At 43.8% G+C, this 25091-nt stretch overlaps 1 protein-coding gene across 1 annotated transcript in view; it reads left to right on the top strand.

Annotated features, from left to right (window-relative positions):
• Positions 1 to 1402: 1402 nt before the first annotated feature.
• LOC126299002 (endoplasmic reticulum protein SC65-like) overlaps positions 1403 to 25091 on the top strand; it is a 419949-nt gene continuing 396260 nt past the window's right edge. The window contains exon 1 of the mRNA XM_049990633.1: positions 1403 to 1870. Within this exon, the coding sequence (XP_049846590.1) occupies positions 1415 to 1870 (456 nt within the window). The 5' untranslated portion in view covers positions 1403 to 1414. The remainder of the gene's footprint in view (positions 1871 to 25091) is intronic.

The raw sequence follows: 25091 nt of genomic DNA, 5'->3' as shown, positions 1-25091 counted from the left end.
TCAAATGCAAACACAATATAGCTCTTAAATATAACAATGTCTTTAACTAGGGTAGAAAATTATTTTTTACATATGTCTCTTATTTTTCGATGTCAGTTATTGGTCTGTAAGTGTCGCTGTGGATACTTTCTGAGTAATCTGTTTTGTTATATTTTACTGCAAAATGAATGTCATTCAGGTGTTCATATATTTTCAAACGGAATTTTATAAAAAACAACAGGTGACATATTTTCAAAGAGAATCTTACTTATAACTGTTTCCTTAACAGCTTCGACATTAAACATGTTCTTTTCATCAATTCATAAATGCCAAAATAAGATTTTCACTCTGCAGCGGAGTGTGCGCTGGTATGAAACTTCCTGGCACATTAAAAATGTGTGCAGGACCGAGACTCCAACTCGGGAGCTTTGCCTTTCGCGGGCAAGTGCTCTACCTACTGAGCTACCCAAGCACGACTCAAGCCCCGTCCTCACAGGTTTACATCTGCCAGTACCTCGTCTCCTACCTTCCAAACTTTACAGAAGCTCTCCTGCGAACCTTTCAGAAGTAGCACTCCTGAAAGAAAGCCTGGTAGAGCACTTGCCCGCGAAAGGGAAAGGTCCCGAGTTAGAGTCTCGGTCCGGCACACAGTTTTAATCTGCCAGGAAGTTTCAATTCATAAATGATTTGTGTTCGGAAACAGGCTTGCTGTAGTAGCAAGGTAGAGCTAGCACAAACGCAGTAATGAGCTTGAATTCTTGTGGCAGTTATCTTCAGTTGTAAGGAAGCTACAAATAATAGACTTCGTTCACACTGGCTTTATCAGCGTGCGTATTTTTTCTTCAGGTACGACCACATTGGCTCTTCATTTGGTTATGCTACACGCTACTTAAAAATTATATTTCTAAATATAAGGAATGGTTAATGAAAAACGGGGCTATATATGTCCAGTACTTATTTTGTCGGGACAGCGGGACACTTAAGCTAAGTAAGAGACGGTCCCGTAAAATACGTGACGCTTTGTCACCCTTCTTCAACGCAGTGCAGCAGTGACGAGACGGTTCTCGGTGACGTCACGGCCAACAGTCTGCGTCTGCGTGACCCCTACCGGGTAGTTTAGTAGCCGTGATCTCTACTGAACTCAGTGTGGACGAGACGTCAAACAGTAACCTTCCTTACCGCCTCAGGCTGTCTTCTGTTGCGCTACACGCTAAAAATTCTTATTTCTTCGCTAAGCTCCGCTCGCTACGTAATACTGGAGCCGCAGTTGCTAGTCAGCGGCTAGGCACAGGTCAATTTTTGTTTCGTTGTCAGTGCCGGAAGCGTGGGGTGGCGAGCGGCAGACGAGATATGCTTTCGGTGGGTGGGGTGATGGGCGGGGAGCGGGGCCCCCACCACTGCCTCCACCCAGCTGTTGTGCCACGCACGTTCCAGTATGGCCGCCGCAACGGCGCGGGAGCGCAGTGCCAGAACCATGAGCAGCAGCTGTCTTCTCGCCATCCTGCTCGTTCACTTAATCGGTAGCGCAGGGGAGAGTGACGAACAGAAAACGTGTGATCAGTACTTCAAGGCCGGCGTCGAAGCTTACCTGGAGGAGAGGTGGTACGACTGCGTCACGAATCTGGAAAAGGCGTTGTCAGAGTACCGAAATTACAGGCAGACAATCGTAAACTGCCGGACGAGTTGCGACGAGAAGGCCCGTTCTTCTCCGCATATATTCGAGACCGATGTCGAAGATTTGCACTTCTACGAGGAAAAAATAAAGAAAACTCTGTGCCTTATGAAATGTAAGCCGAATTATTTCAGGGATAGGTCGTATTTGTCCAAGGAAATTGAAGAAGAGTTTGAAAATCTCAAACCGTACGAATATTTACAACTGTGTTATTACCAGGTAAGGAATGGCCTGGAATGTCTAGCATGCAGCTTCTGTAGCAACCTGGCTAACAAATTAACACCCCGTACTTGTGAATGCTGTAAAAATATTAACATCTAACGCGAACTCGATTGTAAGTTTTCTGCTTGTTGTTCCTCTGGGAAGTGCATTTTCCTCCAGCAAAAACGACCTTAACGTAAGATAAAATGTTATATCCGCGTGGCCCGTTCACAAAGGCTGCCTCTCCTTTAACGATAATGCCGACTACAGAAACATTAACGGACATTGGTGATTACATCAGTCTCTGTATTTTCCTCACTCCTCAAAGCACGCCGCTGCAAACCGAAACAAGATAAAGCATCTAAAAGAATTTTCTGTGGAAGAATCTTGAGATTGTAGCAAAGAAAGTGACATTGAATTACGGTGAAATTACCTTATCCTTAAGTCGTTTATCTGAATACTGTATACACGCTTTCCTGTTGTAGAGACAGATTCATTCGACCGTTGCCTTTGATAAAATACTTCGTTGTCTGCATGACCACAGTATTGAGGGCGAAACAATATAGCCTACGCACAAATGTGTAATTTTTTGATATCGAAGTAAGAGGCACGAAGCTGCAGAAACCTTTCATGAGTTCTGTACACAATACACCGCCACCAACTTCACTTAATCACTGTATATGATTTATCTGTTTAAAGACACGGCAAATCGCCTCTAAAAATTGCCGACGTACATCATCCGCATTGTTTTTACTTCTTTCGACAGATCTTCCACTACAAGCTGTAGTAATTGTTCGACAGAAGCGCCAGTTTCATTATTATTGGGAGGCATGACTGTATAATAAAATGAATACTATGTCTTTCCATTTACTATCACGTCCTTAATGGAAAACGGAATTTGTAACACAGAATGATGGTTGTGCAAAACACCGTTTATGAATTATAGTACAAATACGGATGTTTGAAAGGATGCTCGCCTGTGATGCGCTACGTATTAGTGTGGATTTGTAAATTTCCGGGCATTGCATTGACAATATCGAACAGACAGATATCTGCACTAAATACCATTTGTTTGAAACTGGTTGAGATTAAAGGGGTAAACGAATATCGACGTATAAAATGCTTCATGATTTTCGGTTTACAAAAATTTGGAGTGGGTTTATCTAAAAACAGAGTATTATTTTCGCAACTTCAGTTCACGTGGTTAATTTGCGCTAAAATTTGAAAAGTTTTCCTATAAACTTTCAATGTAATTTGATAGCAATACTCTCCGTGAAAGTGAACGATATTCTCACATACCTACATCACACGGCTGCCATGCTACGCTTCACACTCTGAATATACCTGACTGCTTTGTAAACTGTTTCATTATAATTATAAACTGCGTCTCACCTAAAAAATGTAGCACATAAAACTTTGTTTTACAGGCATTTTCTTCCGTTTACATCACGCAATTCACTCATCAGGGTTTCCGCCAAGTGATTACATTTCGGCCGGCCGGTGTGGCCGTGCGGTTCTAGGCGCTTCAGTCTGGAACCGCGTGACCGCTACGGTAGCAGGTTCGAATCCTGCCTCGGGCATGGATGTGTGTGATGTCCTTAGGTTAGTTATGTTTAAGTAGTTCTAAGTTCTAGGGGCCTGATGACCACAGATGTTAAGTCCCATAGTGCTCAGAGCCATATGAACCATATGATTACATTTCTTGCCTTATCCCACTACTGTAGGGCTGGCATATGGCACGTCGTTGTTCATATTGGATCTAAGGGACAATATAGTGTACATCATCTTTCTGCTTATCGTATAAAGTCTGTTGTATGTGTTTGGAAGTTAACTGGCTGTGTGTTGTCTTCCTGAGACGTAGGCAGGAAAGCAGCCCGATATTCCCTTCAACGCGTGTCGTACATCCCCTGGACACTGCAGCAAGATTGAACTTTTTAACTTTTAACGCAGCACATGAATTCGATTTTCGTCTGTGAAGTTAGTTCCCTACATTTTACGTCACACGAACACGTAGCTTTATTTCTCATACTTCACGCATTATTGGATAAAACTGTTGTTCCGTATCACGACTGTGATGAATTAATGTTTACTGTGAATCCATGTTTGTCTGTTAACGATAATAAATATGGAACTGGCAACTAACAGGTTGAACGTTTCCACATGACGGTCGCATAACCAGCAGCTGCAAATATTCTGTGCCCTCGTTCCGTAACACACGGTGGGAAGATTGGTAATTTAGACCCTGTCTTAAATTTATGCTACCGGCCGCAAACAGACTGTGACAAAAACCTTGCTAAATGCTGACATGAGTTTTGACAGAATGTTTTTCAGTTTCCAAAGAATGAAGTTGTCGACGAAGTGATTTCTGTTGTTTGTACTTTGTATTGTGAACTGATGTTTCAGTCCAGGAGCACGAGGTGGTTGTTGTTGTGGTCTTCAGTCCTGAGACTGGTTTGATGCAGCTCTCCATGCTGCTCTATCCTGTACAAGCTTCTTCATCTCCCAGTACGTACTGCAGCCTACATCCTTCTGAATCTGCTTAGTGTATTCATTTCTTGGTATCCCTAAACGATTTTTACCCTCCACGCTGGCCTCCAATACTAAATTGGTGATTCCTTGATGCCTCAGAACATGTCCTACAAACCGATCCCTTCTTCTAGTCAAGTTGTGCCACAAACTCTTCTTCTCCCCAATTCTATTCAGTACCTCTTCATTAGTTATGTGATCTATCCATCTGATCTTCAGCATTCTTCTGCAACACCACATTTCGAAAGCTTCTATTCTCTTCTTATCCAAACTATGTATCGTCCATGTTTCACTTCCATACTTTCAGAAACGACTTCCTGACACTTAAATCTATACTTGATGTTAACAAATTTCTCTTCTTCAGAAACCCTTTCCTTGGCATTGCCAGTCTACATTTTATATCCTCTCTACTCCGACCATCACCAGTTATTTTGCTCCCCAAATAGCAAACCTTATTTACTACTTTAAGTGTCTCATTTCCTAATCTAATTCCCTCAGCATCACCCAGCTTAATTCGACTACATTCCATTATCCTCGTTTTATGTTTGTTGATGTTCATCTTATATCCTCCTTTCAAGACACTATCGATTCCGTTCAACTGCTCTTCCAAGTCCTTTGCCGTCTCTGACATAATTACAATGTCATCAGCGAACCCCAAAGTTTTTATTTCTTCTCCATAGATTTTAATACCTACTCCGGATTTTTCTTTTGTTTCTTTTACTGCTTGCTCAATATAGAGATTGAACAACATCGGGGAGAGCCTACAACCCTGTCTCACTCCCTTCCCAACCACTGCTTCCCTTTCAATGCCCCTCGACTCTTATAACTGCCATCTGGTTTCACGAGGTAGCTTTTGAGATTTACTGGATAAACAGTGTTGCGCGAATGCCGATACTGCTATGTAATGAAAGAAGACGGCGCGAACATTTTAGTGAAAAATTCAGTTGAACAAATAAACCCTTTCCTTCGCACGCGCGAAGTATTATAATACCAGCTAACGCTGATTTTGTGACCATGAAGTAAAATCCGTAGCGGTTTGGTCTTTTTGTCGGACATTGGCCTGTCGGTGGATGGTTGCGTCATCCTCTTCTGCAGTGTCACAGCGCGGCGGCATTGGAGGGACTGTGGCCAACACGTGCCCTCTACATCTGCATCTACATCTACATACATACTCCGGAAGTAACGTACGGTGCGTCGCGGAGGCTACCCTGTGAGACTGCTGGTCATTTCCTTTCCCGTTTCCGCAAATAGAGCGAGGGAAAGGCGACTATCTATACGCCTCTGTATAGGCCATAATTTCTCGTATCTTATTTTCGTGCCCCTTACGCGAAATGTATGTTGGCGGCAGTAAAATTGTTCGTCAGTCAGCTTCAAATGCCGGTTCCCTAAATTTTGTAGATGGTGTTCCTCGAAAAGAGTGGCATCTTCCCCTCATGGGTTCCCATTTGAATTCATAAAGCATCTCAGTAACACTTTTGTATTGTTCGAACATGCCGGTAACAAATGTAGCAGCTCCCCTCTTAATTCCTTCGATATCTTCGTTTAATCCGACCTGGTATGGGTCCCAAACACTCGAGCAGTACTCAAGAATATGTCGCACTAGCGACCCGTATGCAGTCTCCTTTACAGATGAACCAAACTTTCCCAAAGTTCTCTCAAAAAACCGAAGTCCACCATTCTCCTTCCCTGCCACAATCTTCTCATGCTCGTTCCATTTCATATCGCTTTGCAACGCTACGCCCAAATATTTAAACGAGGTGACTGCATCAAGCAGGACACTGCTACTGTTATATCCGGACACTACTGTTTTGTTTTTTTACTCATACACATTAACTCACATTTTTTTACATTTAGAGGTAGGTGCCATTCTTCACACCAAGCAGATATTTTCTCTAAGTCATCTTGTATCGTTTTACAGTGACTCAGTTTCGACATTTTGCCGTTCACCACAGCATGATCAGCAAACTACCGTAGACATCCTTTATGTATATAGAGAACAACAGTGGTCCTATCACACTTCCTTGGGTCATTTCTGAGGTTACCCTTGTCCCTGATGAACACTTGCCGTCGAGGACAACATAATGGTTTCTATGTCCCAAGAAGTCCTCGAGTCACTCACATATCAGAGAAGCTATCCCATATGTTCGTAGCTTCTTTAATGGTCTGCAGTGAGGCACCGTATCAAATGCCTTCCGGAAATCTAGAAATACGGAACCTGACTGTTGCCCTTCATCCATAGTCTGCAGCATATAATATGAGAAAAGGTCAAGCTGAGTTTCGCACGAGCAATGCTTTCTAAAACTGTCCTGATTCGTGGACGTAAGCTTCTCCGTCTCAAGAAATTTTTTTACATTCGATCCGAGAATGTGTTCAAGGATTCTGCAGCAACCCAATGTTACAGATATTGGTGTGAAATTTTGCTGCCTATCTTCATCCACATCAACATCTGCATACATACAGGGTGTTTATAAATGAATATCGGGGTTTTAACGTTTTATAATATTTATTACATTAAACTTACAGTTATAAATGATATGTCAAATGAAAGAGTAACTGAAACAGTTTTACCAAGAACCTTATAAATGTTCAATGTGAGCACCATTTGTCACGCGGCACACATCAAGTGTTTTTTGTGCCGTATCCCGGCGGAAAGTTTATGGGCCTTTCTTTTTTGGTTCACCTACTGTAACTGGCACTTCTTACCTTGATACACTAGAGCAATGGCTCTTCCCTCAGTTGGAAGAAGCCAGAGAACTTAATTTTCCGGCAATATGGTGCGCCACCTCACTGGGATAGCGAAGTACGCGATTGGTTGAACTTCACTGCACCCAAGCGGCGCAAGAGGCCCAATGACAGGGCTTGCTTTGCATGGCCTCCACGTTCACCCGACATAACGCCATGCGATTTTTTCCTTTGGGGCTTCATCAAGGATCATATGTACGTGCCTCCGGTACCAGTAGACTTCCCTGAATTAAGAAACCGGTTTGAAGCAGCTGTTGCTACAATCACTGAAGACACACTTATCAACATTTGGGAAGAGCTCGGCTATAGACTTGATGTGTGCCGTGTGACAAATGAACATTTGTAAGGTTCTTGGTTAAACTGTTTGAGTTGCTTTTTCATTTGACATATCATTTACAACTGTAAGATTAATATAATAAATATTATAAAGCGTTAAAACCTCGATATTCATTTATAAACACCCTGTATTACGCAAGCCACCGTATTGGGCATGGTGGAAAGTTACCTGTACCACTACTATTCATCTCCTTTCCTTTTACACTCGTAAACAGAGCGAGAGAAAAATGACTATCTATATGCTTCCCTACTAGTGCTCATTTCTCGTATCTTATCTTCGAGCGAGTGAGGTGGCGCAGTGGTTAGACACTGGACTTGCATTCGGGAGGACAACGGTTCAATTCCGCGTCCGGCCATCCTGATTTAGGTTTTCCGTGATTTCCCTAAATCGCTCCAGGAAAATTCCGGAATGGTTCCTTTCAAAGGGCACGGCCGACTTCCTTCCCCGTCCTTTCATAATCCGATGAGACCGATGATCTCGCTGTCTGGTCTCTTTCCCCAAACAACCAACCAACCAATCTTATCTTCGTGGCCGTTGCTCGTAATGTACGTCGTCGGCAGTAGAATCGTTCTGCACTCAGTGTCAAATGCCAGTTCTCTAAATTTTCTAAGTCGTCCACCCTCCAGGGATTCTCATTTTTCATGAAGCATCTCTGTGATACTCACGTGTTGATCTAACCTACTGGTAACATATCTAGCAGCCTGTCTCGGAATTGCTTCGATGTTTTCCTTTACTCTGACCTGGTGGAGATCCCAAGCACTCGAACAGCACCCAGGAATGGATGGCATTAGTGTTCTATATTCTCTTTCCTTTGTGGATGGCCTACACTTTGCTAAAACTAAACCAAACTCTGCTGTCCGCTTTCCTTACTAGAGTCCTTTACGTGCTAGTTCCATTCCATATCGCTCTTCCAACGTTACGCCTAGACATTTAATCTAAGTGACTGTGTCAATCAGCACATTACTAATGTTGTATTCGAACTTTATGACATCATTCTACATTTAGAGGAAGCTGCCACTCATCACACCATCTAGAAATTTTGTCTGAATCATGTTGTTCCTTCCTACGCTCACTCAACAACACCTTCTCGTTCACCAGAACATAAGCAGCAAAGAACCGTAAACTGCTACTCACCTTGTCTGGCATATCATTTATGTATGTAAAGAATAAGAGCTGTCCTATCACACTCCCTTGTGGAAACTCCTGACGATACCCTTGTCTCGCTGTTGAGGACTACCAAATGGTTTCTGCCACTTATGAAGTCTTCGAGCCACTCACATATCTGGGAACCATTCAGTATGCCCGTAACAGTCTGCGGTGGAGCAACGAGGCAAAAGCTTTCCGGAAATCTAGGAATATGCAGCTTGTTGCCATTCATCCATGGTTCGCAGGATAGCATATGAGAAAACAGCAAGCTGAGTTTCGCATGAGCGATCCTTTTTAAATCCGTAACGATTTGCGGACAGCTTTTCCGTCTCAGGGAAATTTATTATACAGGGTGTTACAAAAAAAGGTACGGCCAAACTTTCAGGAAACATTCCTCACACACAAATATAGAAAAGATGTTATGTGGACATGTGTCCGGAAACGCTTAATTTCCATGCTAGAGCTCATTTTAGTTTCGTAACTATGTTCTTCCATATACGCTCAATGGAGCACGTTATCATGGTTTCGTACGGAATACTCTACCTATGCCGCTAGAACATGTGCCTTTACAAGTGCGACACAACATGTGGTTCACGCACGATGGAGCTCCAGCACATTTCAGTCGAAGTGTTCGTACACTTCTCAACAACAGATTCGGTGACCGATGGATTGGTAGAGGCGGACCAATTCCATGGCCTCCACGCTCTCCTGACCTCAACCCTCTTGACTTTCATTTATGGGGGCATTTGAAAGCTCTTGTCTACGCAACCCCGGTACCAAATATAGAGACTCTTCGTGCTCGTATTGTGGACGGCTGTGATACAATACGCCATTCTCCAGGGCTGCATCAGGGATTCTATGCGACGGAGAGTGAATGCATGTATCCTCGCTAACGGAGGATATTTTTAACGTTTCCTGTAACAGAGTGTTCGAAGTCACGCTGATACGTTCTGTTGCTGTGTGTTTCCATTCCATGATTAATGTTATTTGAAGAGAAGTAATAAAATGAGCTCTAACATGGAAAGTAAGCGTTTCCGGACACATGTCCACATAACAAGAAAGAAGATGCTGTGGAATGCAAATGATTAGCTTTTCAGAGCATTCACACAAGGTTGGCGCCGGTGGCGACACCTGCAACGTGCTGACATGAGAAAAGTTTCCAACCGATTTCTCATACACAAAAAGCAATTGACTGGCTTTGCGTATCGCTACATTGCTGCTCGCGTTGGTCGAGATCCAATTACTGTTAGCAGAATATGGAATCGGTGGGTTCAGGAGGGTTATACGGAACGCCGTGCTGGATCCCAACGGCCTCGTATCACTAGCAGTCGAGATGACAGGCATCTTATCCGCATGGATGTAACGAATCGTGCAGCCACGTCTCGATCCCTGAGTCAACAGATGGGGACGTTTGCAAGACAAACAAGCATCTGCACGAACAGTATGATGACTTTTGCAACAGCATGGACTATCAGCTCGGAGACCGTCGCTGCGGTTACCCTTGACGCTGCATCACAGACAGGAGCGCCTGCGATTGTGTACTCAACAACGAACCTGGGTGCACGAATGGCAAAACGTCATTTTTTCGCATGAATCCAAGTTCAGTTTGCAGCATCACGATGGTCGCATACGTGTTTGACGATATCGCGGTGAACGCACATTGGAAGCGTGTATTCGTCATCGTCATACTGGCGTATCACCCGGCGTGACGGTATGGGGTGCTATTGGTTACACGTCTCGGTCACATCTTGTTCGCATTGACGACGCTTTGCTCAATGGACGTTACAGTTCAGATATGTTACGACCCGTGGCTCTACCCTCTATTCGATTCCTGCGAAACGCTACATCTCAGCAGGATAATGCACGACCGCATGTTGCAGGTCCTGTACAGGCCTTTCTGGATACAGAAAATGTTCGACTGCTGCCCTGGCCAGCACGTTCTCCAGATCTCTCACCAGTTGAAAACGTGTGGTCAATGGTGGCCCAGGAACTGGCTCGTCACAATACGCCAGTCACTACTCTTGATGAACTTTGGTATCGTGTTGAAGCTGCATGGGCAGCTGTACCTGTACACGTCATCCAAGCTCTGTTTGACTCAATGCCCAGGCGTATCAAGGCCGTTATTACGGCCAGAGGTGGTTGTTCTGGGTACTGATTTCTCAGCATCTATGTACCCAAACTGCATGAAAATGTAATCACATGTCAGTTCTAGTATAATATATTTGTCCAATGAATACCCGTTTATCATCTGCATTTCTTCTTGGTGTAGCAATTTTAATGGCCAGTAGTGTAGCTCTTTTAGTTACTTCTCTACGCCCGGGACGCCTGTAACTATGTCGTCCGTGCGGAAGTCTGTGCGACGCTCAAACGACTGTATATTTGTACGATATTCTTGCGTTAATCATGCCTTAAACACAGAATTTAAAACTTCAGCCTTCCTTTTGCTGTCTTCTATTGCCATATCATACTGGTGAACGAGTGAATGAGTAGAAACCTTCGACCTGCTTAGCGATTTTATGTAGGATCAGAAGTTTTTCGGGTTCTCGGTAAGATCTTTTGCCAAGGGATGACCGCGGTAGTTTTACGCTTCGCGCATCTTTTTACAGACACACGAGTTTCTACTAACTTTTCCCTGCCGTCATTTGCGATTGCGATCTTTTTTGAACCGAGAGTGCAACAGTCGCTGCTTCCACAGCATTTTCAGGATTTTGTTATCAAATCACGATGGATCTGTTCCTTAATCCACTTACTCGGCAGGTTCTTCTCCACACCACGATTTACAATCTGTTTAATCTCCGCCCATAATGCCTCTACGTGCACCACATTGGAACTAAGTAATGTCCATTCATTGTCCAAGTGGAATGCTCTATTTAGTAGAAATACATTCACTAATACCTGTCTCTCTACTGACATCATCGATGAGGTCAGGGTTGTTTGTAGATACAAGGCCTAAAATATTTTCATTGAGTATGTGTTGTCGGAAGAGCTGTTGGAGACAGTTTTCGGAAAATGTGTTCATCGGTACTTCATATGACTTGCTGTCCATGCCACCCGCTTCGCCCCATATATTTGGGAGTTTAAAGTCTCCTCTAACTAATTTAGCAGGATCTAGTTATTTCCGCGCTACTGGCGTAGACTTTCTTTGATCTCTCTTTCTTCTAAGCTTTACATTTCAGATCATAAATGCTAAGTCATAAAAACCCTACGAAGATGAACTGAACAGTTTTTGTCACGTGACCAGTAAGAGAAACTATAAGAAGTTTGTTCAGATGTTAACTATAGTAATGTACTTTTTCTTTATTAAATGGTTCAGATGGCTCTGAGCACTATGGGACTCAACTGCTGTGGTCATCAGTCCCCTAGAACTTAGAACTACTTAAACCTAACTAACCTAAGGACATCACACACATCCATGTCCGAGGCAGGATTCGAACCTGCGACCGTAGCAGTCGCACGGTTCCGGTCTGCGCGCCTGGAACCGCGAGACCACCGCGACCGGCTTTCTTTATTAGAGATATTATTTAGTTCGCAGATTTCCTTTGTATTTGTAATGTCATAATTTGCAGATTCAGAGCTGCAACTCGAATATACATAATACTTCAGCAATAAAGTACAGGGGTGCGTCAGTGCTTGCTTGGGGGTTCGTGATAGGTTGCAGGAATCTGATATTTGTATTTCATTGAAGAAATAATGGGCAGCAAGGCGTATTGATATACTGAGTGTAAACATGCGCGAATTCAAAAGATCTAGATTTCGACTGGAAACAGTAGTATCAGAAATACCCTCCGAGACATATCGTGTGGTAGCTAATTGAATATCGCAGTAGACGAAAAACATGTTATCTTCGAACAGGACAGTGATATTAAGCACGCTGCCACAGATACTATTATAATGTGCAACACTCCAAAACAGTTGACGACACTCCAGTCTCCTGATTTTCATACGCCGAAAATTTGTGGAACACCCTAGAATTTTGCACTAAGAGCAGTCACATTGCAAGTAAAAACAATATGATGAAGCCAGATCTATAAGCCTAGGGCAAAATATGGGCAATGGAAATATCGAAGTAATAAATGTTCCCAAAGAGCACTTGCACAGGAGAAAGAAGGCATCTGTTTGCAATGACGCTTAGCATGCTATAACGTAGGCTATGCCCATTTTTTTAGTTTTCTGTGCCAAGTTTATATAAATTGAATCATAATTTTGTGTTTTCAGCCTTCTCGATCAGTGAAAGCGTCCCAGTAATTCATCTTCATCTAACTATCGCCGTCAAGTTGCCTTCGTGCCATATCACTTTTTTTAAGTTTTCAAATACAGTCAATAAATACTAACACAAGAATTTTACCACAGGAGTGACTAAAAAAGTCCTAAGTATCCGAATATAGTTGCACTTCTAAAACGGACGGCTGCGTAAATTTTATTTTTGTTTGATGCAATGGTTATGGTGACAAGTAAAATAAACACTACAGAATTTACAGTCTGCGGCGTACGCTGTTGTAACATAATGACACATGTTCTCAAGCCGAAATATTAAGATGTCCGAAAATAAATTTCACGTAGTGTATGTTAAGGTAGGACAGAGGTGGGGAAGTAAAAAGCTAATTGCATAAGGTTACTGCACAGAAACCTGATCTAATAAGTAGTTGCCACATTCGTGGCGAAACCATTGAAACATTTCATCCCTAACGTATATATAAAAATCTATCACCCCCACAAAATGGGTAAGGTACTGTCGTTACTAGTCTTCTCTGCATTAGTAACCTAAAAAGAAGCGAGAGTAGTTAGATTCTTCACTGTCTTTAAAAATTTCCGGTTCCTTCAAACAGCGACTCATGTCCGCTGTATTTTGGCTTTAGAAACCATTCTATTTTGTTCAAATATGATCTTGGATTTTATTTTTTGGAACATTCAAGAAATATTCTAAAGCCCATTCTCTTAACTGGCATCAATACGCATTAGAAGTACTGAGTGTGTAGAGCTCTCTTCTGCTGACGGAAACGAATGATGAAGCTCAAATAAAATGTCTAAATTTTTCTCGTGTTTTGTTTGGAGTCGCAGGCCCTCCAAACTGCACGTATGCTATTCCCTTTGAAGTGGTGACACCTCCCTTTACGACTCAGCATATTGGCTCTTTCCGCAAGAGGGCGAGCCTGCTGCTGTTCTCAGACTCTGAGTTCACGGAATCGTGGCGTCAGAAACGTGTTTACATTTATGAGAGTCTTATCATAATGCTTCACGAGAAATACATTGAGAAGTTCTCGAGTGCCTCGAGACATGGGTTCTCATTCCCCATTCCTGTCACAAAGGTCTATGTGTGCGTCTTGTGGCACGGATAATTATGTTGAGGAGATTACGTTCAGCTATTATGTCGGCAACTGAAGTACCAGCTCAGCACGAACATAGGGAGAACGTTGTTGGGAAGGGTTAAAGACAATGTTCTAGACATCGTAAAGGTCCTGTGACGGAAATGGAAAGTACGGGACGTATGGCAATGTTTTGCGAACTTCCCTTGTCTGCGCCCCGAACTGTTTGCGAGAAGACGCGGGTGTCTCGCACAGCTCCCTGCTTACGCTGTGGCAAAATTGATGCGCAGCAGCTGACAGCCTCCGCAAAGAATGTTATCAGTGTTTGTTCACTTTCATCTTGCTCGTTTTCATGGGCATGTACGATTTCACACTTCTTGGATGCTACAAGCAATATGCCTATACGAAGTTCGTGAGAAAGAAAATGGGATTTTAAATCCCCGAGGCCATTGCTTGGTCGATCGTTGCCCATGTTCACATTTTTTCCCTCTTCTTCTGTTTCTTATATTTTTTTCAATTTACTTTTCTTTCACTTGTAGTGATAAAATGTTAATGTGAAAAATGGTAAGGCGCTGCAGGGCAGGATAATTTAGGTTAAGTAGTGTGTAAGCTTAGGGACTGATGACAGCAGTTAAGTCCTATAAGCTTTCACACACATTTGAACATTTTTGAAAAATGGTGATTTGCACTATGGCTTAGAGTTTACGCTTAACCGTAGAACGAAATAGTAGTGAAGCATTGTGGACTTGAAACCAATCTTGGAGGAAAATTTTACTATGTTTCCTCTCCACCTAAAGCAAACAGGCGGACCAACAGAGCCCGCTGCAGGGACTGAAGTACGTGAGAGGAAATAATCTGGCCTAGTAGAAAAACTCAAATTGGCAATCTCTTTAAGCAGTTTAAGGGCGTCATAGAAAATTTCTGTCAGTATATTGAGACTAGAGCTTTAACCCAGCTTTTTGGTAACGCAAGTCCGCGGTCTTAAGAGCTTTCAAGCCATCTTGCTAGTTTGTAGAGTTTATTGGTTGCTTTACGGCCATAACCGTGTTTGGTTCAGTCACTAAGTTGACTACAACTCGCTGCTCCGTATGTATCGAATATCCGTACATGTGCTACAAAGGGAACTAAATCAAGAAACTAGTTTAGTGAAACAGTGTATGTGGCGTTTAACTACAGATCATTGACCTGTCTCTCAGTTGTTTGCTTCGCAATACTTCTCACTAAAAAAGGCCAATTCAAGCATGTCTGTAATAATAATTAGTCCTTCCGTAACCTCTAAATATAACAAGTGCTACTAAATGGGACTGTCGAAGAAAGGTTCAGCTTGAACGTCTAATCGACTTCGACCTCATTAGAAAGGTGAAAGAATGGGAAGTAGCTATTACGTTGCCACGCTATCAACGACGAGGTGATTAGGGACGGAACACAATTTCAGATTCTACAAGGCTGGCTGAAGAAATCGGCCTTTGTCTGTTTAAACCAACCATCAGACCCAATGTCAGTTTCACTGGATGCGGGGGAACTATCGACAGAATTTTGAATCTGTGCGAACAAATAGATTTTCAGGAATTGAGGAATTCATGGATCAATTAAACTGAATTTTTCGGTCAAAGTTAAATGTGCTGTTTTACGTCATGCTGTAAATTTAAATCGGGAGACATACGTGGCGGAATGAAATGAATTTGTCTCGTTGTGGTGACCTTGTGGTGACAACTACATAGGTAACTTGTTATAGAGTATATCGCCCACTTAACGTATCAGACACACCTTGCCTAAGCACATTTCACTCGAGGATACGGATACTATTGATTATAGAAATATTTGTCTTATGAGTTTTGATTCAAAGTGGACGCTTATTATTTCCCAGAATGAATTCCAGTCTGAGAGGTCGACCTCTCAGCACCGTGGACAACATCAAGGAACTCGTGGCACTCCAGAGAAAGACGATTCCATCTCAGCGGTTGAATTAATGACAGCGCGTAGCAAATCCGTTAATAAAGGAGTACTAGTTACAACTTCTACATCTACATCTACATTTATACTCCGCAAGCCACCCAATGCTGTGTGGTGGAGGGCACTTTACATGCCACTGTCATTACCTCCCTTTCCTGTTCCAGTCGCGTATGGTTCGCGGTAAGAACGACTGTCTGAAAGCCACCGCGCGCGCTCTAATCTCTCTAATTTTACATTCGTGATCTCCTCGGCAGGTATAAGTAGGGGGAAGCAATACATTCGATACCTCATCCAGAAACGCACCCTCTCGAAACCTGGCGAGCAAGCTATACCGCGATGCAGAGCGCCTCTCTTGCAGAGTCTGCCACCTGAGTTTGTTAAACATCTCCGTAACGCTATCACGGTTACCAAATAACGCTGTGACGAAACGCGCCGCTCTTCTTTGGATCTTCTCTATTTCCTCCGTCAACCCGATCTGGTACGGATCCCACACTGATGAGCAATACTCAAGTATAGGTCGAACGAGTGTTTTGTAAGCCACCTCCTTTGTTAATGGACCACATTTTCTAAGGACTCTCGCAATGAATCTCAACCTGGTACCCGCCTTACCAACAATTAATTTTATATGATCATTCCATTTCAAATCGTTCCGCACGCGTGCTCCCAGATATTTTACAGAAGTAACTGCTACCAGTGTTTGTTCCGCTATCATGTAATCATACAATAAAGGATCCTTCTTTCTATGTAATCGTAATACGTTACATTTGTCTATGTTAAAGATCAGTTGCCACTCCCTGCACCGAGTGCCTATCCGCTGCAGATCTTCCTGCATTTCGCTACAATTTTCTAATGCTGCAACTTCTCTGTATACTACAGAATCATCCGCGAAAAGTCACATGGAACTTCTGACACTATCTAATAGGTCATTTATATATATTGTGAAAAGCAAAGGTCCCATAACACTGTTGTGGCACGCCAGAGGTTACTTTAACATCTGTAGACGTCTCTCCATTGAGACGTGTTCTGTTTGCTAAAAATTCTTCAATCCAGCCACACAGCTGGTCTGATATCCCGTAGGCTCTTACTTTGTTTATCAGGCGAAAGTGGGGAACTGTATCGAACGCCTTCCGGAAGTCAAGAAAAATAGCATCTACCTGGGAGCCTGTATATAATATTTTCTGCGTCTCATGAACAAATAAAGCGAGTTGGTCTCACACGATCACTGTTTCCGGAATCCATGTTGATTCCTACAGAGTAGATTCTGGGTTTCCAAAAACGACATGATACTCGAGCAAAAAACATGTTCTAAAATTCTACGACAGATCGACGTCAGAGATATAGGTCTATAGATTTGCGCATCTGCTCGACGACCCTTCTTGAAGACTGGGACTACCTGTGTTCTTTTCCAATCATTTGGAACCTTCCGTTCCTTTAGAGACTTGCGGTATACGGTTGTTAGAAGGGGGGCAAGCTCTTTCGCGTACTCTGTGTAGAATCGAATTGGTATCCCGTCAGGTCCAGTGGACTTTCCTCTGTTGAGTGATTCGAGTTGCTTTTCTATTCCTTGGACACTTATTTCGATGTCAGCCATTTTTTCGTTTGTGTGAGGATTTAGAGAAAGAACTGCAGTGCGGTCTTTCTCTGTGAAACAGCTTTGGAAAAAGGTGTTTAGTATTTCAGCTTTACGCGTGTCATCCTCTGTTTCAATGCCATCATCATCCCGGAGTGTCTGGATATGCTGTTTTGAGCTACTTACTGATTTAACGTAAGACCAGAACTTCCTAGGATTTTCTGTCAAGTCGGTACATAGAATTTTACTTAGGAGGCGAGAGGATGAGAGAAAAATTATCCTGGTGTGGCAGAAGAATCTATCTTGGCATTCGAGATCTGTGATTCAGAGTAATCACACAAACAAATCAATCAGGCTGTTTAGACTGAAGACAAGCGGCCTCGTTACGAACGCTAGTCCACTTTCTTGGTCACCACACGATCGTGTTTAGTCTCTGCTGATTGTTGCTAGCCTACTGTTATTGCATCGTGTTCGGCTCAGTTGCTCAATTCATCACATCTTACGTACGCTTGTGGGGTGCCATCACAGTGTTACTATAACTATCAGAGCTGAGATTGATTCTTAGATTGCCGGCCTCTGTGATCGAGCGCTTCTAGGCGCTTCAGTCCGGAACCAGGCTGCTGCTACGGTAGCAGGACATTGATGCGTGTGATGTCCTTAGGTTAGTTAGGTTTAAGTAGTTCAACATCTAGGCGACTGATGACCTCAGATGTTAAGTCACATATTGCTTTTTCTTTTTTTTTTTTTGTCCCATTTTGTTCGTTTTCGTTCGTTGTATCTGCTTGGGCGGACGTCGCAAGACACCCGTTTCAGTTCATCGCTGACCCATTAACTCAGGTTTTTTTTTTTTATTACAGAGAGCAGCTAACCCTCTGACCGAACACACTGAGTTACCGTGCCGGCGTTCTTAGAGCCATTTGAACCATTACTAGATTGACAATAAACCAACTATTACAAAAAATATTTCTTTATTTCTACGTTAGATTACATGGAGTTTTGTCTATTTTCACTATCATCCATCATACAATTTCCTCTACGACAGAAGTAAAGTAGTCAGAGACACATAAAGACTGTTGCTGGCCAGCATTGAAAAAGAGAGTCGTTAGTTGTATTATGGTCTGTCTATTCGCATTTACAAAACGCAATACATCGGTGCCACTGGCGGTGGCGATTTTCCGAAAGTAGGAGGACTCATGGCGTCATGTGAACCTACATCCCAACGGAGATCAAGCGATCCATCTACGAGCTGTCCCCGATCAGATTCACGCATGTCGTACGTTTTGCTCATCTGGACCTCTACTGTCAGGCCGCTGTCCAATAGGTACTATGATGACATTTTAGTCTGTTCGTCAATTCGGTGTGAACACTTTCTTCCTACCACAGTAGCTATCTTCAATTCAGTTACACATTTTTAAGAGGCCGTGCTGAAAAGTAATGCTTCCGAATTTTCATGTTAAAACTCTAGTGAGTTTTATTAATATTCTACATCTGGCAACGAAAACATTTATCCCAAAGAGAAACCAGTTTCTTGATGCCGTCATTGTAAAATGTTTGAATATGTTGACGGAGTCGTTATCCAAGTGAAGTCCGCTAGGGCGTTCTTTAACAGATAAAAACCGAATGGGGTTAAGTCGGGATTGTATGGAGGATGATCCATGACGCGGAACCCAAGGTGTGTGGTCCAGCATTGTCATGCTGAAGGAGTGAGCTCCATGTGTAGAGGAAACCATCTGCCGTTATGATTACACTCATGCTCATAAATTAAGGATAATTGCAGAATGTGATGCCACACAACGTGGCATTACACAAAATTGGCGCTAATAGCATAGGCACATAGGGAACACACACGACACAGATCTATAAGTTCACGGTATTGATGATAAGTTGAGAAAACCGTTCCGAAACATGTGTGCTACAAAAAGCCACTGTTTCCTGCGCATGTACCCCGACATCAGTATGGGATATGATCACCATGCACACGTACACAGTCCACACAACGGTTTGGCATACTCTGGATCAGGTGGTCGAGCAGCTGCTGGGGTATAGCCTACCATTCTTGCACCAGTGCCTGTCGGAGCTCCTGAAGTGTCCTAGGGGTTTGAAGACGTGCAGCGATACGTCGACCGAGAGCATCCCAGACGTGCTCGATGGGGTTTAGGTCTGGAGAACTGGCAGGCCACTGCATTCGTCTGATTTCTTCTGTTTCAAGGTCTCCTCCACGATGGCAGCTCGGTGGGGCCGTGCGCTATCATCCATCAGGAGGAAGGTGGGACCCACTGCACCCCTGAAAAGGCGGACACACTGGTGCAAAATGACGTCCCGATACACCTGACCTGTTACAGTTCCTCTATCAAAGACATACAGGGGTGTACGTGCACCAATCATAATCCCACCCCACACCATCAAACCACGACCTCCATACAGGTCCCTTTCAAGGACATTAAGGGATTGGTATCTGGTTCCTGGTTCACGCCAAATGAAAACCCGACAAGAATCTCTGTTCGGATTGTACGTGGACTCGTGCACCAATCATAATCCCACCCCACACCATCAAACCACGACCTCCATACAGGTCCCTTTCAAGGACATTAAGGGATTGGTATCTGGTTCCTGGTTCACGCCAGATGAAAACCCGACAAGAATCTCTGTTCGGATTGTACGTGGACTCGTCCTTGAACATAACCTGAGACCACTGTTCCAATGACCATGTACTGTGTTGTTGACACTAAGCCTTACGGGTTTTCCTGTGACCAGGAGTGAGTGGAATGCACCTTGCTGGTCTCCTGGTGAATAAACCATGTTGTGTTCAGTCGTTTGTAGACTGTGTGTCTGGAGACAACTGTTCCAGGGGCTGCAGTAAGGTCCCGAGCAAGGCTACCTGCAGTACCCCGTGGTCGTCTGCGGGCACTGATGGTGAGATATCGGTCTTCTTGTGGTGTTGTACACTGTGGACGTCCCGTACTGTAGCGCCTGGACACGTTTCCTGTCTTCTGGAATCGTTGCCATAATCGTGAGATCACACTTTGTGGCACACGTGGGGCCCGTGCTACGACCTACTGTGTTTGACCAACCTCCAGTCGCCCTAGTATTCTACCCATCATAGCGTCATCAATATGTGTTCTTTGAGCCATTTTCAACACACAGTCACCATTAGCACGTCTGAAAACGTCTGTACACTTACTCGCTGCACCGTACTCTGACATGCACCAACGCACCTCTGCGTGTGTGGACTGCTGCCAGCGCCACCGTGCAACGACCGCAGGGCAAATGCATCGCATGGTCATACCCCGAGGTGATTTAAACCCGCAAACCGCCCACCAGAGCGTTGTTTCACCATGTATTAGCATTATCCTTAATTTATGAGCATGAGTGTAGATTACAGCGCTTTGTTACTCACTCACAGACATAGTTACATTCCACACCGCCATGTTACACGTCACAGTTCGGAGCCCTCTAGCGGCAGAGGGCTGGAACTTTTGTAAGAGAGGAAGGAAAGTCGACCAAGTAGTAAGCATGACATGTAATATCTATACGGATATTTAGGGAAGAATAAGAAATTCGATATTGAGGAAAGAATAAAAAATTCCGAGGCAGTACTTTTCTGCACGCATTCGTATATGCTCTTGAGTCGTCTCTAGTCACCACTGAACGTACACTGTGACACCCAACATATGGACTACATGATTAGATATGCAAATGATTAGCATTTCAGTCCAACCACACAATCAGGTATCATGTACATTCTGCATATGAGGGAAGGTTACGCAGTGGGTTTCTCGCTGAGAAATCGAATTTGAATGTTTTTTGTTTGTGAGAAGACTGTGTTATGCCTCGCGTAAGAAGGAGAAACGTCTATCAGCATTTGTCGAGATTAGACAGCGTCAGTATTGTGGTCTGTCAAGACTGCGGTTTATCTTTCAGCGGTTTTGTCGCTTACGTTGCTCGGGATTGCACGTGTGTTATGTGAATATGGAATCGACGGGTTCGGGAGGGCCATACTCATACAAGCAGGATCTCAATAACCCCGTGCAACTAGCGCCGAAAAGGGCAGACGTATTGTTCGCTCAGTCTTGCAGGAGAATACAGACATGGCACGTACCTTGAGTCAGGAAAAGTGCATGTTTATAGCAAGTAGGTATGCATGCGAACATTTATCTATTTCTGAAATTCTTCTACACTACAGCAACCTGCTTTGCCCTTTTACAGAAGAATTTAATTACACTTTATACAGGGTGTTACAAAAAGGTACGGCCAAACTTCCAGGAAACATTCCTCACACACAAAGAAAGAAAATATGTTACGTGGACATGTATCCGGAAACGCTTACTTTCCATGTTAGAGCTCATTTTATTACTTCTCTTCAAATCACATTAATCATGGAATGGAAACACACAGCAACAGAACGTACCAGCGTGACTTCAAACACTTTGTTACAGGAAATGTTCAAAATGTCCTCCGTTCGCGAGGATACATGCATCCACCCTCCGTCGCATGGAATCCCTGATGCGCTGATGCAGCCCTGGAGAATGGCGTATTGTATCACAGCCGTCCACAATACGAGCACGAAGAGTCTCTACATTTGGTACCGCGGTTACGTAGACAAGAATTTTCAAATGCCCCCATAAATGAAAGTCAAGAGGGTTGAGGTCAGGAGAGCGTCGAGGCCATGGAATTGGTCCGCCTCTACCAAGCCATCGGCCACCGAATCTGTTGTTGAGAAGCGTACGAACACTTCGACTGAAATGTGCAGGAGCTCCATCGCGCATGAACCACATGTTGTGTCGTACTTGTAAAGGCACATGTTCTAGCAGCACAGGTAGAGTATCCCACATGAAATCATGATAACGTGCTCCATTGAGCGTAGGTGGACGAAACTAAAATGAGCTCTTTATTTGTGTATGAGGAATGTTTCCTGAAAGTTTGTAACACCCTGTATACGTAATGTATAACATAGCATATACTAGAATGAATTGAGAAAATGAAGAAATATTTAAAGATATAACATGAGAGAAAACTAAAACCTACAACTAGAGTACGTCTTGTTTTAAGCCTATTAAATCATATGCTGCCCTCGAATATGTGTCAAGGACTGCCATTTCCATAGATGCTCCTTATCCCACTTCTACCAGCACCTGTACTGTTATGGACCCTTCTGGATTGTGTCTCCTGTAGGCCTCAAGCCACCACAAAGTCTTTCAGGTCCATCTATATGTCTACAACGATTTTCAACAACTACTACAGAGGCAAATAAACAATGGAAACTTTCACAGTATGGGCTACGGACGGTGCTAGTCATCTAGAAGTTCCAGGATTGGATCGGCATCCTGGAGGATATCCTCGGTTGCAAAACGTGATCTTCCCCTCAGTAAGGCCGAGAGGAAGCGGCTGCGCGTCTGTCGGCACATGTGGTGGCGAAGCTGCAAAAATCTGTGGAGATGGGTCGGTGCTAGTGGCAGAGCTGGTTCTAACAGTGTATGGCTCCATGACACTGCCATCTTCCTGCTGCGGTAGCTCATCTGTTGACTGAAATCTGTTCTTAAACCTCCATAATTGTGGCGATATCTATTCACGTCAGTTGCAGACATCTTATTTGATATTTTGTCAACTGCACTCTATAGCTATGTATTTATCACTGTTGCATCCATGTTACCGTTAGGTGTTGTTGTCCTCCTATCCACACCGCAGTTACAGCACTGCGGCACAGTGTGACCTGAGCTTCCCTCATGATCACATAGAGTTATGATGGGCATTTTAATTCTATATTACGTAAACGGGATACGGCCCGTACCCTGATAAAAATTGTATAATTCTCCTAGTAGGGTTGATGTGCTTCAGTTTCAGTCTATCCCTGATGTTCGGAAAAATAGCATGCAACTCTTCCCCTCGTTGCTGTGAGTCTCATTCACGCTGCCGCTCTTCCATCTTCCTGTACAGGCCTTGTTATCCACTCTGGTTCTGATGATACAGAAAACCTTCTCCTAGTTTCCCCCCTTCAACCGGTTTGTTCCGAGCAAGGTCTTAAGGTATGGGAAGGGGCCTACATGGTTTGACAGCCGTGTTAGAAAACCGCTGCTTAAATAAAGAGAGCTTCACGTCAGGTTCTAGAGAAGTCAAAACAAAGCTGACAAAAGCTGAACGAAGCGGAAGTGAGCGTAAGGAGAGCAATCAGAAATGTGTTCAATGACTCTGAAAGTAAAATTTTGTCAACCGATTTGAGTAAAAATCCTAAGAGGTTTCTGTCTTATATAAATCAGTGAGCGGTTTGAAATCATCTATTCACTCACTGAGAGACCCTACTAACAACAAAACGGTAGATAATGGAGAAAAGATCGAAAAACTGAATTCGGTCTTCCGAAAATGTTTCAGCGGGGAATATCGCAACATAGTCCCTCTTTTCAACCATCGTACGAATGTCTAAATGACAGTTATTGAGATAACCTATCGTGGAATAGAAAAACAACTACAATCGCTTAACTCTTTCCACTCCAACGTCGAGTGGGGCCCGACATTACAAATTTTGTTTCCCGCTCCGATGTCGTGCCTCATTCGACACGATTATTCGTGGCTCTAACATGCTCCATTCTCGATCCTGACTATACTAGGCATCAATGCTACATAGTGTTGTCCCATGTAGGGCAACTGTTTGGATATATACACACATCAAAACAAGTTTTGCATCGCCTCGCTTCCGAGAGTTCCGGAACTTGTACAGAAAATTGGAGCAGAGATCAACATAAACATTATTCCCGAGCTTTTTATTGCTCATGAAAACCAGACATTGCATGTTGTGCCACCACACAGCGAGACCTTCAGAGGTGGTGTTCCAGATTTCTGTACACACCGGTACCTCTAATACCCAGTAGCACGAGCTCTTGCATTGATGCATGCCTGTGTTCGTCGTAGCATACTATCCACAATTTCATCAAGGCACTGTTGGTCCACATTGTCCTACTCCTCAACGGCGGTTCGGTGTAGATCCCTCAGAGTGGTTGATGGGTCACGTCGTCCATAAAGAGCTCTTTTCAGTCTATACCAGGCATGTTCGATAGGGTTCATGTGTGGAGAACATGCTGGCCAGTCTAGTCGAGCGATGTCGATATCCTGAAGGAAGTCATTCACAAGATGTGCACGATGGGTGCGCGAATTGTCGTCCATGAAGACGAATGCTGCCGATATGGTTGCTCTATCGGTCGAAGGATGGCATTCACGTATCGTACAGCCATTACGGCGCCTTCCATGACCACCAGCGGCGTACGTCGGCTTCACATAATGCCACTCCGAAACAGCAGTGAACCTCCACTTTGCTGCACTCTCTGGACAGTGTACCTAAGGCGTTCAACCTGACCGGGTTGCCTCCAAACACGTCTCCGACTATTGTCTGCTTGAATGCATATGTGACACTCGTCGGTGAAGATAACGTGATGCCAATCCTGAGCGGTCGATTCGGCGCTTTGTTGGGCCCATCTGTACCGCGCTGCATGGTGTTGTGGTTGCAAAGATGGACCTTCCCATGGACGTCGGGAGTGCAGTTGCGCATCGTGCAGCCTATTGCGCAAAGTTTGAGTCGTAACACGACGTCCTGTGGCTGCACGAAAAGCATTATTCAACATGGTGGCTTTGCTGTCAGGTTTCCCCCGAGCCATAATCCGTAGGTAGCGGTCA

The sequence above is a fragment of the Schistocerca gregaria genome, chromosome X (assembly GCF_023897955.1).
Source record: "Schistocerca gregaria isolate iqSchGreg1 chromosome X, iqSchGreg1.2, whole genome shotgun sequence".
Taxonomy (NCBI): Eukaryota; Metazoa; Arthropoda; class Insecta; order Orthoptera; family Acrididae; genus Schistocerca; species Schistocerca gregaria.
This window is presented reverse-complemented; position numbering and strand designations above follow the sequence as displayed.